This window comes from Chelonoidis abingdonii, chromosome 6 (genome assembly GCF_003597395.2).
Source record: "Chelonoidis abingdonii isolate Lonesome George chromosome 6, CheloAbing_2.0, whole genome shotgun sequence".
In the NCBI taxonomy this organism is placed as follows: domain Eukaryota; kingdom Metazoa; phylum Chordata; order Testudines; family Testudinidae; genus Chelonoidis; species Chelonoidis abingdonii.
Window position 1 is genome coordinate 108,131,256 of NC_133774.1, and position 18,186 is coordinate 108,149,441.

General features: G+C 38.1%; 1 protein-coding gene across 1 annotated transcript in view; it reads right to left on the bottom strand.

Moving 5' to 3' along the window:
• Window positions 1-18,186, bottom strand: part of CNTLN (centlein) — a 617,317-nt gene that overhangs the window by 198,585 nt on the left and 400,546 nt on the right. The window contains exons 5-7 of the mRNA XM_032801780.2: window positions 15,998-16,132; window positions 15,229-15,408; window positions 8,961-9,094 (exon numbers count right to left, since the gene is read on the bottom strand). Of these exons, the coding sequence (XP_032657671.1) occupies window positions 8,961-9,094; window positions 15,229-15,408; window positions 15,998-16,132 (449 nt within the window). The remainder of the gene's footprint in view (window positions 1-8,960; window positions 9,095-15,228; window positions 15,409-15,997; window positions 16,133-18,186) is intronic.

An 18,186-nucleotide genomic window follows, 5' to 3' on the forward strand; every position in this document is an offset into this window, starting at 1 on the left:
AACTGTCAGGGTGGTTAAGCACTGGAATAAATTGTTTAGGAAGGTTGTGGAATCTCCATCATTGGAGTTTCTTAAGAGCAGGTTAGACAAACATTTGTCACGGATGGTCTAGATAATACTTAGTCCTGCCATGGACTAGAACACTCGAGGTCCCTTCCAGTTCTATAATTCTATTTGGGACAACACATTTTATTCTCTGCTTTGGAAAGATAAGAGGTGTCCAGAAAAATAACTTGTCCAAAATAAGATATCCATTTTTGAAAAATCTCCAAAAAAGGACACAAAGGAATTAAAAGATTTTCAAAATAAATTAATCTGTGACAAGCATTCCAGAATAAACACAAATATAGAAATTAAACCAATATTTAATAAAGGATTGACCTTACTAAGCATTCAAAACTATTACTTTGTAGACCATCTGAGAGAATTAATATATCACTGCACATGGCAGAAAAACTATGAATGAAAATGGAAAAGGAAATCTCAATCAGAAACAGACTTTAATATGATAAACTGAGTCTACTGTATAAATTGTCCAAACACTATATAATATAGATAAACCATATTAATAGAGGATACGTTAAATGAACCTAGGAAATAAGTACATTGAGTTGATGGAAAACTATTATCAAAAACTACACAAAAGAATTAAAAATCATACCATATATAACAAAGAACAGTGAGCCAACAGAAAGACAGCTTTTATGGGAAAGGAAAGGACAGAGGTCACAGTTTGGAACCTATTAAATTACCAAGCCAGTGGGTATATTTTACATAAACCCAGGTGGGGCTGGGACAGAGAAGTAGCCAGTTTGATCTTCCAGATCTTAGATGGGATCAGAAAAGGGGAGATTGCCATGAGATGGGTAAATCAAATATTGAGTAAAGAACTGCCCAAATCAGATATCACTTATGTTTAAGCTATTTGTCAACTGTAATATTTGATTCACCCAATCCATAATTTTTACTCAAACTTTATCTAAACTCTAAAGCTTTTGATACTGTGTAAAACTGAAATAACTAGATTGAAGTCAATGAAGTTGCTGCAACTTTACATTAGTGTAACTACGCACAAAATGGGATATTGCACCCTTCTCCTTGCTCAAAATCTCTAGAAGTTTGCACAGGGTGTGGGGGGGGGGCTTCACTGAGCAGGGGGGGGGACTTTAAAAAATCAGCAGCAGGAGTTTTGGTCATGCATCTGCTACTGTTCATTCACACTGCTGCTAAAGTCAAAGCCTTTCCCTGCCGAGCAAACTTTCACAGAAAGCACAGTGATTGCATTGTAAGAAGAGGTAGAGCAACCAAACAGCAGGATACTGCAGCTGATCACAGGATAGCTTTCAAAATCTAGCAGTTTTAATGGAGCTGAGAGTATGAAAGGCTGATCTCTCAAAGCTCAAAATTTTAACTTCATATTAGATGTATCTATAGATCTTGAGGTTAATCCCACAGAAGTAAATGTCTAAATGACAACGCTAGAACAAAGAGCCTGAGCAGAGTTGACCAAGTTGCTAGCAAGTACTGTAATTTAGTAGTTTACAACCACAGTTTTGTAACCACTTGAATGTAAAGAGACAGAAGTGTAAATGCAGCACATCTCCGGGATATGAAGAAGTGGAAGTGGGATAAATGTCAGCCAAGTGCCAACAGTGCAAGGCAATTTCTAGAAACAACTAGACAGGGTGAATTTGTTGACAAAATTTACTTTTTAAATGTAGTTTTCTCCCTAGATCCTAAAATATTTGTAAGATATATCAGAGAGAGTGCTACAAATTGTTGTCGTGTATTGTACTATACTGGGATATTGAAATGCCTATTTTGGGCATCCCACATAATTGTAATAGAAAAAAGATCACAGTGTGGGTTGCCAGCATTCAGGCCTCATTTCTGCCCTCTCTTTCCTTCTCTCCATTTGTTATTTCCCAGTCTTTGCCTCAACTCCTTCCTCCTTTTACTCTTTTTTGGGGGCGGGTGGGGGGGTATCATTTTTCTCTCTCATGTCTTTCTTCGCTCGTTTTCTGCTTTGTGTTTCAGCTCAGTCAGGAATAGGAGTCCAGGTAGTAAGAGCCTTATGTATGAAAGAGTTGCAGAGGGAAGCCTAGACCAAAACCGGAACATTTGCTGCTTGCCATCCAAGGCAGTGTTCCTTTGGACTGAGCCTTGGAACAGGCCTTCTTCTTCAATGATTCTTCAAGTTTCTTCACTGGAATTAATTTACTTTTCTATATTCATTTATTTTCCTAGTACAGTCTGACTATTGCTGGAAGTGGCCGATACTCGCAATTAGATTGTTCAATCATTTTCTTATGCATTGAATGTGCACTGAATTCTTACAGGAAAAAAATCACCTCATTTTAAATAAACAATAAAGCTACCAGGATTTCCTCGGGAAAATTAAGTGTTCTCATGTAGTATATGAGGGTTTTGGTTTAGGGGGATGGGGGATGGAGAGGGGGGCATTTCTACTACTTAAATCATCATTAAAGTGGTCACCATGAGAGTGTCAACATCTACAAACAGTTACCACATGGTAGTTTCTCAAAAATGTTGTGTTTTATAGTAACTACCATACTTATAACACAGCTTCCTGGATTTCAGAGAAATCAGTACCTTCTTTAATAAGAGGTTAAGCAAGAGGATAACAAGTGCATACTAATGAAATATTTATTTGGCCAACAAGGACTGGGAAGGGGTTAATCTGAGGGATCCATGCCAGGAAAATTGAACACAGAAGAGCTGCAGACATAATTATAATATGCTTAAAATGGTCAGTCCCTCCTGGCAACAGCCATTTTAGGTATTTAAGATTCACCATAGTGCTATTAAGCATGTGGGTTCATTTATTTGATTAATATGAATTCTAGAAAAATGCTAGTATTTATATCTGAACTGAATAGGAATTAAAGATTTATCCCAACCATACCAAAAAATGTTAAAACACATGTTGCCCTGTACATACTAACTGTTGCAAGCTAACTGTGGCTTCCCAGAGATTTAAAGTAAAATGAGCAGCTGCTGTCAATCAAAAAGCTGGATATGCCAATTACAAATAAACCTCTATCTCGATATAACGCTGTCCTTGGAAGCTAAAAATCTTACTGCATTATAGGTGAAACCATGTTATCTTGAACTTGCTTTGATCCACTGGAATGTGCAGCCCTGCCCCTCCAGAGCACTGCTTTACCGCGTTATATCCAAATCCGTGTTATATCAGGTGGCGTTATATCGAGGTAGCGGTGTACTCATCATATCCATTATCTTTGTTGACATTTGCTGATTTTGTTTTATTTTCCAAATAATGGCCAGAGCCTGAGATGCATCTTCTGATGTTTTACTCCAGATACTGAGGGACTTAAAGTAATGTACTAAGTCTCTAGGTTGCACCACCTGATACCCACAGTGTCAGGCACTGTCACTTAAGTCTTTTCAGGGCATTGTGAAATAGCTTTGAGTGTATACCAAAGCCAATGAGCAGAAAATCCCTGATTGTATAGCAGCAATGATGAAACTCATGTATTCTGAGCATTACAAGCTTGGTGTGTTGCAATAGCACTTGGTGCCCATTGATGGGTTAGAAAGTACTACCATCTCTTGAGCTAACAGCTCTGTGTATCCATGAGATACGAATCACTTTGAATTAAACAAACAGCACAGCATTTAAGCCTAAATCCTGAGACTCAGCACAACTTTGAATTTCAGAGATCTTTTAACACTGAAATCATGGGACAGAAGAATCGTGATGTTCTGAAGGCCAATAACAGGATTTAAGCCTTCTAGGACATAGAAATATTATTGTGCATTCTGAAGAGATCCAGAGATCTTGCATTGGAGATGAGCATGAACAAATGGCAAGGAAGATGCATTTCAGAGCTGCTACTCCCCACCCTGCTTTTGGCAGTATTTCTGCCCTTTGTGATTCTGATATCTTCCAAAACTGACAGTTAAAACAGGAACCTTTTAAGGTCAGTGAATCAAAAACAAGTGGCAGCTTCTCTAAATCACTTGTTATTCAGCAGGGATCCCCATGAGAACTATCTTTCCACAGATCTTAAAAAAATTATATTTAACAAACAAAAGATTGGATTTGGTACAGAAGTTTATAATAAATGTTGATCTTCAGACTGAGTAATTGATACTGGGTGGAATATTCAAAAATGTTCAGTGTTGCTCTAACACTGCTCCCACTCGAGTCAATGGGAGCACAGTGCTGGGTGATTCTGAAAATCCTTGTAACTTTTAATATGCTGGAGGAGAAAATTTAATTACAAAAAAATTCTCTCAGAGATCAAAGGCAGAATTATTGCATAGTTCAAAGAAAGAAAAAAATTCTCACTAGCAAAATGCAGGATTTGGAGGAAAAAAACATGAATTTGCGTACTCAAAACAAATGGAACACCAGGGTGTGTACACCTGGACGTATGAAGACCTTCTACTCCAGTTGACTTGAAAAATTATGGCAAGATGAAATATAGACAGAATATCATCCTGTCAATTAAAAGGGAATCTGCTATTATCTTTCTTAGCTCTCTCTCTACCACATGCATCCTAAGATTCTGAAAGAAGGAAGCCATATCTCTTGGTATTTTTTCTATCAAGCAATATGTTTGGGATTAATTTTGATTAGACAGTTCTTCTGTTTTGGTGTCTAAGAAGAGGAAATTTGCAACTAAGGGGATAAGTGTGTCCTTTTAAGCCCAGAAAATCCTGAACTGGATTGTGGGGAAGAGGGGAGATTTTTTTTCCTGCCTATACAGGAATTTCCTATTTTTACTGACAGTAAAAAATGAACATTGTTTCAGAAGAATAAGGCACTGAGGCCTTGAGTGTCTAGAACATTTATTTTATTTTATTTTTTAAACCATTGATAGTTCTTTTCTTTCTTCTGACATAGAACACAGGGAAGTTTTTAAAAAGAGATTATTCCATCTGGACTTCCCTGTTAATGGTGTTTAGTTATATGGATAGTGATTATGGAAAACTCTGTGTTATTGTATTTAATTGTGTTACCACAAACATTTTCTGACTAAATGGGCACTGAGTACTTTATTCTACACTGTTCTATTCAGGTTGTAAAGATTATTGTCTGGTTCTGGGCCACAACAGTAACAGTCGTGAAAGCCAGCACAGAGACAAGATGACGCTTCTAGTCTAACAGCTTCCTGGAGTGGAAAGCAAGCAGGCATAGCTTGTGTCATGCCTGGTCAGATTCTGTCATTAGATCTTCTCCTAAACTCCATCTCCTTATTTCTATTGTTGGGTTTTAGCTTAAACTAGAACTCAGCTATTTGTTTTCCTTACTTAGGTTTTATTTTTCTCTGCAGCTCTCAATAAAAGGTTACAGTTTTCTACTGCATTTTCCACCCCCGCCATTATATCCTCCTATATGTTATGCCAGCTCTGCAAAGATGCTACAGGCTGGAATTGGTTTTTTTTTATTAAATTAAATTAAACCCTATGGAAAGGTTTTTTGGTGGTGGGAGGTTTTATATATTTAAAATTTCTTTATCAAACACACTGATAATATGCTTTCTGTATCTGATTATGGCATACATTTTATTTCTTCCCATGCTCTGTAGATCTTTTAATTAAGTTAAAAATAGAGATGTTTTTCCATATCATGATCATATACTATACTAAAAAAAGACCTAGTAGAAAAGATAGTTTGTAAACAAAATGAGAGAATTTGAGTTATTACTTCAAAAACAAAAATAAGGAATAAAAATAAACAACCTTAAAGTAATACTAAAAAATTGGAACTTGAGAATGCACCACAGTAGAAATGCCAAGCACAAGTGTGTAGCTCTTTTCTACGACAAGTCAGAGAAAAGGAAGAGACTTAATTGTGAATTGATGTATATACATACGCATCTCAAGGCATGCAAAATGCACATCCAACTGGTCCTTCTTTAAGTTCAATCATTTTTACTGAACACTTCATAATGAAGCAGATCAAAAACCAAAATGTTTAAAACTGCCTCAATTTGAGACAGAAGTCTTAACTCTCTAAACTAGGAAATACCCCCCAGCATCATGAAATGCAGCAGTAAAAATCCTTAAAGAATTTCTATATGGAACATGAAATGTGACCCCCAAACAGAACAAATAATGCCCTTTTACAAACAAATCTTGGCAAATTAAAACATTTCAGGAAACCACTCATAAAAGCAAAACATATTTTACAATGTACCTAGAAAGATGACTAAGAATAATAATATTTGCGAACATATGTATAAGAAAAGTTGTGTAAATATTGTGGTCAACTGACTATATTCTGATGGGATGTGGTAATGTGATGATTGAGCACCTAGATCCTATGGCAATTGGGTCTATTTAAATCCCTAGAGATAAGGAGATATGAAAGTGGGGGAATGTGACTCATACTGTGAAAGTAGTGGGTGCAATTTTGTTTCATAAATTTGGGATGACAGTATCATAGTTAAGGTTACTTGGGAGATCTTATTTCTGCCTTTCCATACGAACAAAATACTTGAAAATACATGTAAACACAGCTTACAATTTCTTTATATACTTTTTTCTTAAAATACTGATGATTATTTTCAACATTCACTCAAGTTCAATGACCTTTTTCAGAGTGGCAAAGTTACTTTTTTAAAATTCAAAGTTTCAGAAGAGTTTACCTGTGATGCTTTGATGCTCCAACTATAGTTGTGGGCCTAGCAAAGCTTGCCAAATGAGCAAGTGTCTATGTTTAGCAAGCCTTGATTTATAGTGGAAATTGTAAAATGTATGTCAAGAGATTTTAAGGTCCTCTGGCTCGGCCAGCTCAGTTTGTAACGTGCTATTCCCGCAGACAATGTGTAATAACTTTGTCAGCTTTGATTACCTGCTTTGAAGTGTCCTTTCCCATCCCTGTACCCTCACACCATAGATATCTTGGGCCACAGAGAAGCATAGTTTTAGTACAACAATCTATTCAGGAACATTTTAAAGTCTGTCAGCCTTTTGATAAAGTTTACGAATTCCATCAGCTTGTCTTTCCATAGATCAGGTTATTAAAATCTGTCTTGTTTACATACCATTCTTCTATTTTTGTTAACCAGTGAGATCCTGAATTTATGACTTTCAACATCAAAATAACTAGGGACATCTTTTTCAATAGAGATCCTAGACTCGGTGGGCAAATTTTTTGGCCTGAGGGCCACATCTTGGTATGGGAAATAGTACGGCAAGCCATGAATGCCCACAAAATTAGGGGTTAGGGTACAGGAGAGGGTGAGGGCTTCAGCTGCGGGTGTGGGCTCTGTGTTGGGGCCAGAAATGATGAGTTCAGGGTGTAGGAGGGGGCTCTGGGCTGGGGCAGGGTGTTGGGATGCAGGAAGGGGTGAGAGCTCTGACTGGAAGTGTGGGTCCTGGGCTGCAGCCAGGGATGAGGGGTTTGGGGTGCAGAAAGGTGCTCTGGGCTGGGACCGAAGGGTTTGGAGGGCAGGGGGTTGGAGCTGTGAGGGCTGTGGCTGAGGGTGCAGGCGCTGGGCTCAGGCTGGGGATGAGCGGTTTAGAGTGCAGGAGGGTGCTCCAGGCTGGGATGGAGAGATTCAGAGGAAAGGAGGGGGATCAGGATTTGGACAGGGGGTTGGGGTGCAGGGAGGGAGGATCATGGCTGCAGGGTCTGGGCAGCACTTATCTTCAGCAGCTCCCAGAAGCAGCGGCATGTCCCCCTCTGGCTGCCGTGTGGAGGTGCGGCCAGGCGGCTCTGTGTGCTGCTCAATCTGCAGGCGCCGCTCCCACAGCTCCCAACCAATGGGAGCTGCAGAGCCGGCTCTTGGGGCAGGTGCAATGTGTGGAGCCCCCTTGCTGCCCCTTCTTCCAGGAGCCATGTGGAGACACTGCACGAGCGGAGCAGGGCAAGGCAAGCCCAGCCCCCGACCCTGCTCCCCAAGGGGAGCTCAAGGGCCGGATTAAATGGTCTGATGGGCCGGATGTGGCCCATGGGCCATAGTGTGCCCACTCCTGTCCTAGACCAATCCCAGGAAGACAAATTAAGTTACATAAAAATTACAAAGATCACGTTTCTCATTTTTCTTTAAAGACAAAAGGCTTAATCCCTATGGTGAAATTATTAGTGGTTGAAAATTATGAAGAATCAGCATTCTAACTGCAATCTATATATCATATTGATCTGTTTTATCTCCACTATTCCAACTAGTGCTCCTGGAATGTAAGCTCTTTCGAACAAGGGATACTATTTGTCTAATACAGCCCTTCTACCAGACAGCACTGTGTCCTCCTATGGAACTATGTAAATAAGAGAAGAAGAATAGACAACTTCTCATCAATCCACTTAAACCTGTTGGCTGTCTTCTGCCATTGCTGTCATTTTGATGATTTTAATAACCTAGTCATTTCATATAATTCAGCCTATCTTTCATTTCTTCTACACATCTCAAATATGCAGCACTAATCCTCCAGATTCAGCCTAATAAAAAGATGTGTGAGACTTCAGATAAAGCTTAAATCACAGCATTTTAAACCTTTAGCATAGGCTTGTATAGACTCCTGTTGACCTGTCAGACTTGATTCTAATTAAAAAGTTAAAGTTAGAGTTGAAACTTTTGTAGGTTTAGGGCATTTAGCCTCTCAAATTAATTGCTTATATTACTAATCATATTGGTATTTTGCAGTTTTCAGTGGAGATTGACAACTCTCTGACCCAATGCTAATTACAGAAGTGTAATTTTTAATAATGTCCATCCCTTCTTTAAAAAACTGAACATCACGAAAGGCATAAAAATAGTTTGCATAAATAATAGATTCCAAGACTAACCATCCAAAAATTACCAGATAACATGTGTACCTTACAAAGTAGGCTGGTATTACAATATATTGTTTTGTAAAAGTAGCTGTAACAAGAAGATATTTCTTCCTAATCATCAAATAATTTCATTTAAAAAATTACGAATTGTTAGCTTATTTAGCAAATGGAGATGTGAAATACTTGCCTAACTCTGGCCATATCACAATCTTTTTGTGCTAATTCAGTCTGTTTAACAACCACTTGTGATGACAAGTCACTGCATTTGGTGGTCAAGTCTTCCATTTGCTTTCTTGCCTCTGTTAAATCAGTTTCCAAATTCTGTAAAGAATTAATTTTTTCAATATATTAAAAAGCACGGCAGCCAGTAAGGGTTAAAAACTACAAAGAACATATAATTATTTCCTACATATATACACTCTCTCTCTCTCTCTCTCTCTGACAAAATGTTAAGATGGAGTAATGGATAAGAGAACTTATGACAGGGTAAAAACATTACTGCAAGATTCTAATTATTTCAAAACCAAGCACTATACACGCACTAAATTTAAATGAAATCCAAACATGGTAAAGTACGGAAATGTGTGTCTAAAGCACCCAAACCACCATAGCTGCATTTTGTAGTGACATTATGCAAAAACCATGACACTATAATTAAAGTATTTTAGCGTTTGCAGGAAACTGATTTTTAAAGGCATTTAATTTTTTTTCATACTTTTTTCCTCATTGTGTTCTACAGAGTTGAGAAAAACTCATGGAGAATTGGCTTCTGTCAAAATACCTACCCATTTCCCATTATGTCAGTCAGGGCCAGCGCAACCCATTAGGCGACCTAGGAGGTCGCCTAGGGCAGTAACATTTGGGGGGCAGCGACCGCGGCCTCCGGATCTTCGGCCGCCCCTGTCGTCGTCCATATTTCGGGGGCACGATCTTCCGCCACCTCTGTCGGGGGCAGCATTTCGGGGGCGGGACCTTCCGCCACCTAGGGCGGCAAAAATCTGGCGGCACTCCTGATCGCAATGGAGATATGAAGCTACAGAATGTTCTTAACAAAGATGTCCGGTGCCTTTCATTGTTCCCAGTGGGACTGAAGCCAAGCTACCTGCAGGAAAAGTGGTAGCTCTACACTCTCAAGAGGTAAATCAGAGACCATGCACAGCCATGTATAGGGTCAGATTCTCATTTATTCCATGTTTGGACTTGGGACAGAGATGGAGGTGAGAAGGGGAACAAAGGTGGCTTTAAGTCACTTTTGCATTCCTCGTATTCTGGGACTCTGCAGGAACCTGCCCGTCCCCAGTGTAAGTTAGACAGTTCTCAGGGGTACATTAACTTTTGCTTGACTTCCAATGGCCCACAATGGGCCCTGGGAAACAGAAAACACCCATATTGCAGGGCCATGCTCCTGATCCACCTGGAGGCTGAGACAGAGTCTATATAGCATCTTTACACCAGTTCTATTCTACCCAGGGATGTCCCCTGCACAGGAGAATTCTCATCAGGATGCTGTTTCTGCCCACTTCAACACCTCTTTATGCTACCAGAGCAGTGTAAAAGGCCTTAGCACAGGTGAGAATTACGTCTATGCTGTACACTAACAAGATTTATAAAGGCATATGATAAATGTGGTTGATAAACGGGGTGGATAAAAATTGATTATTTAAAAAAATTAAATCAATTTTTTTATATCGGTTTTTCTGTTTAAATTAAATACAGATTTTTTTTTTTAAGAATAAACCTATTTAAAATCAAATTTGAAATTGACAACTTATCTTAAGGTCTAAACTTATAATAATATATTAAAATCATTTAAATTAAATACAAAATATTACATAGTACATATGTGCTACCAAATTTTAAGAAAGTCAAACCACTGAACTAGTGGAAGTCATTGACTAATCCCTTAGAACCTGATTTCGTTGAATGCCAAACCAGCTTTTGCCAGAAGTAGCCTCTTCTGCAGGTGCAGAGAATATTTTGTTCACTTCAGTTTATTGAACTACTTCAGTTCAATGATTAGTTCTTTCAAATTTAAGAAAAGAGTTGGGGGGGGGGGGTGAGGGAGGGCCAGGAAAATTTGTTTTCCTCCTCCAATGCAGGTTTAAAAGCTAGGTGCGAGAGGATGAGATCTGCTAGAAAGAGATCTAAAATCTAGAAAGACCAGAAATAATCAATTCAAATCACTAACTACAGATAATACTTTTAAATGCAAAACAAGCTTTGATACACTTTTTAGTCCTTATATTTCCAGCATATTTAAGACAATTTTATTTAATTAAAAAAATTACATGCACTTTTTGCACATTTTTTATTGAATGTGAATTTCCATCCAAATACAGCTTGATACAAATAGCCAATAAAAATTAATCATCTAGTAAATAAGAAATGCATCATTCACCATTTTCTAAAACAATGTAAAAAGTTAAGAATCCAAATAAATGCAAATTAATCTATATAAATAGCTTAAATAAATGTTTATAGTTAGTATATCCTCTGGTTAGCAAAAAGGAAGCACCATTTAGTGTAAAGGCTATATTTAGTTGTAAATCAAAATATTTTAATGATTACCAACCAAAAAGAAAATAACTGAAGTACAAACACAAAACAAGATTAAAATCAATCATTTAAAATCAAAGTTTTCATCTTGCTGATTTAAATCACGATTAAAATCAGTGATTAAAATTGCTTTGATCAATCCACCTTGTATTTATCACTCACTTTTGACCACATTACTTGCCCTCTGCCCACTAATCTATTTCACTGGGACTTACTGAAATATTCCAAATGTCTACACAGCTTCAAATGGCTGACACAATAATAGTAATATATTTTTTTTAAAAAAACCTATCCCAGTAATGTTTCTTGCTTCTCCTAGTAAATGTGAAATTTTACCTTCAAAATTGACCGCACCACGCCTTTAAGCAGGTGGGGGGAGTTATCCAGCTTGCCGAGGGAGAAGGTACAGTACTTTTCAGGTTGAGGTGAAAAAGGCTCAGAAGCTGCTGCAAAAAGGAGAGTGGGTCAGCATGACGACACCGACTCATCCTCTGGAACTGGAAGGGCTGAGGAGTTGAAAAGGGGCAAGCCCGGGAGGGAGAAGCCCCTTTTCACCAATGCAGGCAAAGCAGCACCCACCCTCCTTCCCCCTGAGGTGGCAAAATACCAGGTTTGGTCAGGACCTGCCGTGGGCATTACGCTAGCTGCTCCTTTTTAGGCGGGCTGGGAAGGAATTTTTCCCCTCATCATCAGACTGGTGTAGGTGAAGTGAGTTTTTTTTTTATTTGCCTTCCCCACAGCAAGTTCAGAGAGGGCTCTGCTATGGTGAGAAGGGAACGGAATTAGACTATACGTTGCAACACATTATGTAAGTGTGGGTGGATGTCTGATGCAGGCATTCAATAGGGAAGGTATACAGAGATCAGATAAACTGATTGATAAAGGACTTAAAAAGGAGGTGATGATTACAGGAGCAGAAAGGGGGAGTTCGGTGCTCCAGTGCTGGTACAACAGAGACCCAACCTCCTTTCTTATAGCCCACCTTAATCCTTGTTTGGGGTGGATGGGGGATGGTAAGGTCCCAGCAGTGGGTTGGCTGGGGGACCTGGATGAAAAAAGAAGAGGGCTGGTGGAAGCCCCTCTGGGTGGTTATGAATGAACATGGGGTTATCTGCACTGTACACTTTTGCCTACCAGGTAGTCCCAGACATCTAATAATAAAATTGCAGCCTGATTAAAACCATATCAAGTGTCTTCTGTCCTTTCGGTATAGCCAGACAACATTGACAGCTTTTGTATAGACATACAAATGTCCTTGCTTGAAGCCTGATATCTCAAGCCCTCCAGGGCTAGAAACTGGTGCTTTATCCCATTGAAAGGGGAGAGACCCAGCTACCTAAATAGGAGAAATAGTAGTCACTTCTATCCTTCAAAGGGCTAGGATATTTCAAACTAAAATATTTAATATCCACAAAAGAGATTTTAAAAGTAAAGTTTAAGAATGTTTTACATTTATTAGTTTTAATCCTACTCTCCATCTGGGTGCCAAACAATTGGATTCAAAAGGACTACAGAGAGCGAGCTGAACTTTTTCTGGATCCCTTGTTAACAAAATTATTAACAATGATCTTTTTTACCAATGCTAATGCAAAAGCCAAAGAGATCACAGCTTGACTCCCAGATACCAGATTCAGTAGCATAGCCAGTGTTTAGAAAAAACAACATTTCACTTCTAATTTTATATGGAAATCATTCAGAGACAATGAATATGGACCTCTACGTTGCCATTTTTACAGTCACTTAAGATCAACACACTGATGACAAAAAATCCTGTTACTTTTTTTCCCATTTTAAAAACACTTATTAAAAGCATTTAAGAGACATGTTACACTGGGAGAACTGATCATTTTCAGACCAACACCGTATAAGCTGATAATCTCATATTTGTCCTCTGGGGTAAGGGTACTATTTCCCATCCTGTTTATTAGTACCCTGATAAAAACAATTCTGCCATCCAATACATATTCTTGAAAATGTCTGGTAATGGACATGGGAGAAAGAACATAACAGAGGAAGAAATTAATTCAAACTGGAACCCATTAAAATGTCAAGCAAATATTTATAGCTAATTTATGCATAAGTAATACAATCATTAGTAAGGTAACTGTTTTAGTAAAACAAAGTTTCTTAAATCCATGTATACATAATAAAAGTTTAAATATATCTGGTTTTTCTGAACTAAAGCACGCTATCACTACTTGATGCACATACAACATCTTTCCTCGAAAAAACTCTTTACAAATATCAACTAATAATCCTCACAATAGTCTTATTACTATACACACCTTACAGATGAGGAAAATTGAAGCAGAGCGGTAAAGTGTCTTGACCAACATTACAGAGGCAGTCAGTGCTCGAGCTGGGGTTGATTGCCCCTACTCCTGTGCTCACACCATTATAACAAACCTTCTTCTCTTTATGATATACTTTAGCTGCCATAAAATCAAGCCAAGAATGTTGAATTTACTCTTTTCGTTGGTGTAATGCGAAATTATGGGGAGTTAAATTACACCTCTACCTCAATATAACACGACCCGATATAACACGAATTTGGATATAACGCAGTAAAGCAGAGCTCCAGGGGGCGGGGCTGCGAACTCTGGCGGATCAAAGCAAGTTCGATATAACACGGTTTCACCTATAACGCAGTACAATTTTTTGGCTTCCGAGGGCAGTATTATATCAAGGTAGAGGTGTATTTGCAACAATTTATCAGAGATGCTGCAACAACATAGCTGACAACCTGAAAATTAATTAAATCATTCTAATACATACAGTTATCAGCGAAGTTTCCCCTTTGAGGATCTCCAAGCCCTTGATAGAGTCCTGGTGAAGGATACAAACATTCCAGACAACCATGGGCCTTGGATTTCAGTAATTAATCTTCTGAGGGCTGAAATGCTCTCAAAGCTTTTCAGTACCATGCCTAAAACAGCCATGGGTGTCAGTAAAGAGAACAGGGTTCAGTGGATTGCCTCTGCAGCATTCCATGTCCCTCTCACCCTGGGATCAAAGGACCCTACAATGTTGTACACTGCATTACCATTAAATTGCCATGAAAAAGATTAAACAGCATTTCTGTGAGAGCCAAAGCTGTGCTGTTTATGACATACAATATACCAGATGATGCATTTTATAAAAAAAAAAAAAAAAATACATGTATTCAATGCACCTTAGACTAAATAATACAAAAATACATAAACTTTATATAAATACACATGCAAAGACTAACAAATGATTTGATACTAGCGTTTGTGACTTATTACTTAAAAATATTTTAAAAAGACATGCCAGTTTTCGTGACAAAGACTGGTAAGGAATTAAAAACTTTAAGTAATACACAATTCAGCACAGTGTGACATTCTGTAGGAAGCATCCAAATGAAATGAAAAAGCATCGACACATTTATCAAAAAGTGACTGTAACTTTTTAAATATGATATGCAGTGAAAAAACCTTTCATGAAGAGTGGAGCCCTCTGGAGGCAAAGATGAAATTTATTCAAAACTATAGTTGAAAAGTTCTTAAAACCATCTTACAAAATAACAAATATCAAGTCCACTAGAATCAAATGATATTAAATTAAATTGTAATTGAGAAAAAAATCTTGAATGAGAAGATTTTAAAAGCTGTTTTTAAAGAATTACCTTTTATCTCAGACTCCAATATCTTATCTTTTAATGATCACATTTTAGGATGATTATTTGAAGTCAGTTTCCTGCTTGGTAACATCAATTTTTAAAAAGCTGTGGGTCTTAAGTGAAGGAATGTAAATGAATGTCAGTCCCCACTGGTAGATTTGAATATATAACTTGTTATTTAAAGAAAATAACATGTAGTGCAAGTGCCTGGGAGAAGTTAGTTTTGAAATAATATCCAGTAGTCTATTCCATCTCATACCTTTATTTTGGCATCAATACCAGATTTTTCTATTCTCCATTGTGCCTCCTGCTTCCTCAGTTTCTCCAGGTCATTTAGCAGGTCAGCGCAGCGTGTATTTAATCTCTCATTTTCCTCCTCCAGATTTTTTATAACCAGTCTGTTTTGCTCTTCTTTCTTCTGTGCACACTCCTTAGTGTCCTGTAGAACAGTACCACAAGGGCCGATAAACAAAAAAAAGTGAGAACTAATCAGCAAATATAAACTGTGCAGTTTTACCCTCACAGCAGCTTCTTCTATATTTGATAGCCAAGGTCACCTGTGTACTTTTATTGGCCTCCTTCATGCAGGTGGAAGGGTCATATTTTTTAGCTGGATGACAGCTTTGATGAGTACATATTTGCAAAGAGGCCATTAATTGATCAAGCTGCCTTTGATGCTGTCCCCAGCTATTTTTGAGACCCACACAGACATATCCTCCCAGACCTCGGCTTTATCAATTAATAATGCCAGTCCCATCAGAATCTAATTACAAGAAGCCACATCTTCACGCTCCTACTTTCTTTGCTCCATTTCCATCATTAACTATTTATCTGAAAGTTATAAAGCTTGGATTCTTAGCTTTAAAGCATCTTTCTCAGAGTTGGTGTGTGAGAGAACTGTAAGGTGTAGCAAGGCCTAAGGCAATTTTTCCTCCAAGCTTGTCACTTTCTGTGCCACAAAGACTGACATTGCTTAAAGAAGTACTTCAAAGCTATGGTCCTATACAACTATGTACAAGTCAATATACCTTAAGTTCTTGACTTTTATCTGTTAATTTCTGCTGCAAATTACTGAATTCATTCTTCAAGAGAGCATTTTCCTCATCTACAGCAATTTTTCTCTGTACTAGGTTGTTAATCTCCTGTTGTTGTCCTGATGCCCTCTGTTTTAACAAAAATGAAAATTCATTAAAAAGACACAGTCTGTAATAGAATATGCATTTGCTTTCATTGCTAAAGGCTTAAATTTTTTCATGCATCTTTCAATTATATGTGGTTTTACCTCATTCTTGTTACTGTATCACTATTTAAAATCATACTACGAATTGTAGCACTGTGTAGCATATTAAAGTAAGGGAAAGGGAGGGCAGGGAATAGGGAACTGAATATGTTGTTGCTACTGGACACAAGAGCCCATGAAATACAGAATCAAACAGAAATGATTTGGTCTAGTCTCAGAAGATGAAATGGTTTGCAGAATTGATATTTTTGGTTAGGAATTAAGAATAAAATGGACTACTTTTGCACTTGCATTTTTAGCATATCTGAAATCTAGCCAAGAAATGAAATTGCCTCCTCGCCACAATTCATGAAAATAATGAGAAACAACTAGTAATTGAGAGAACTAAAAAATACTATGATACAGATCAGTCATATTGTGAAAGTAGTAAGTCTAATGGAATTTGCAGCTCAAAGCAATTAAGACATTATTGTACAAAGACAATACTTAGTATACTGTATACAATAAAATCTTACAACTGTTAGAAGAAACCCACGGTTCCCTACTAATTTTTGCACTTTTTAGTCTCTTAAAATATTTATTTTACAACCTCCCAGATCATAACTGAAATCTAATACTTTTCATCTTCATTCAGAAACCTAATTTATTATAGTAACCATTTCTAAAAAGTTCACATTGTATGTATAAAAAATTATAAAACCTAATGTTAAAAGAAGTATTTTCACTGGTTTTGTCTGTTTTTAATTAAGGTGAAATTTTGTTTGGATTTAAATCTTTTCCTGCAGACCCGACAATACTGTGGTAGTGTTTAAGAGCCAGACAATGAAACGGACTCGAAACTAAAGTAAAACTGGCTTGTTTATTTTCATTGTTGAAACTGTAATGAATGTATAAGGTAAGCAATGAGTACCAACAGGAGAAAAATAAATTAAGATTTTTTTTAATTATCCAAGGCTATTACTGGTAGCATGGGTAAGGAATATTTTTAAAATATGATTTTTAACCTGACAGCGTACCTGTAAACATTTAACACTGAATCACAGCTCATGTCACAGACATGAAAGAAACAGAACATTTATGCTGAGCGTTCAAACCTAAACATAAACATAAAACCGGTAATAGTACCATATTTAGGGGCTTGAAATTTACACAAAACCTACTAGCCTGAAAACTAAACCTAACAAAGTGAAAAATACCTGTCACCACACAACCGAAAAGCAAATCCCTAGCAATTACAGGGCCAAACTGTGACATCCCGGGGAGCAGTACAGGAGCAGAAGTGGGTTCTTTAAAGCCATTAAGTTCCCCGAACACCACCTCACACAGGTGGGCAGGAGAAGCAGAGATTGCCCAACATGCTGGTAAGTGAAGATGTGCCAGCATGCCAAAGAACATATGCTCCACCTGCTCTATACCCAGCACAGATTACTCCTCCATGGAGCAGGAGTGGCACCAGGACGGCGATTGTGACTCAGAGGCCAGGTCTACACTGCGACTTTAAATCGGTTTAATGGCCGATATACCGATTTAACGCTGTATCCGTTCACACGACGTCGTCATTAATATTGAGTTAACCGCCTCCTTAAATTGATTTCGGAACTCCTCCCAAACGAGAGGAGTAGCGCTAAATTCGATAGTGATAAAAAAAAAGAGAGAGATCAGTATAAGTCAGCACGAGAGAAACGCGAGGGTTGACAACGGCGGTCAGATACCGTTTGTTATCTCAGGGTACCATGACTTGCTGTGCTAATGGCGTTTCTCATGCATCTCTCGCCCGAAAGTAAAAGAGCGCCAAAGGGTTGCTGCTGCCTTTCGACAAAGGAGGGGTGAGCGCGTACACAACACACCAACCCGGGCATGTTTTCCTGCCCATCAGGCACTGGTGTGCTACTCAAACGCCACGGAAGTGGAAACTATGGAATAAGCGAGGAAACAGCTACCCACAGTGTCCCGCTCTTAATCGATGTAGCCTTGGAG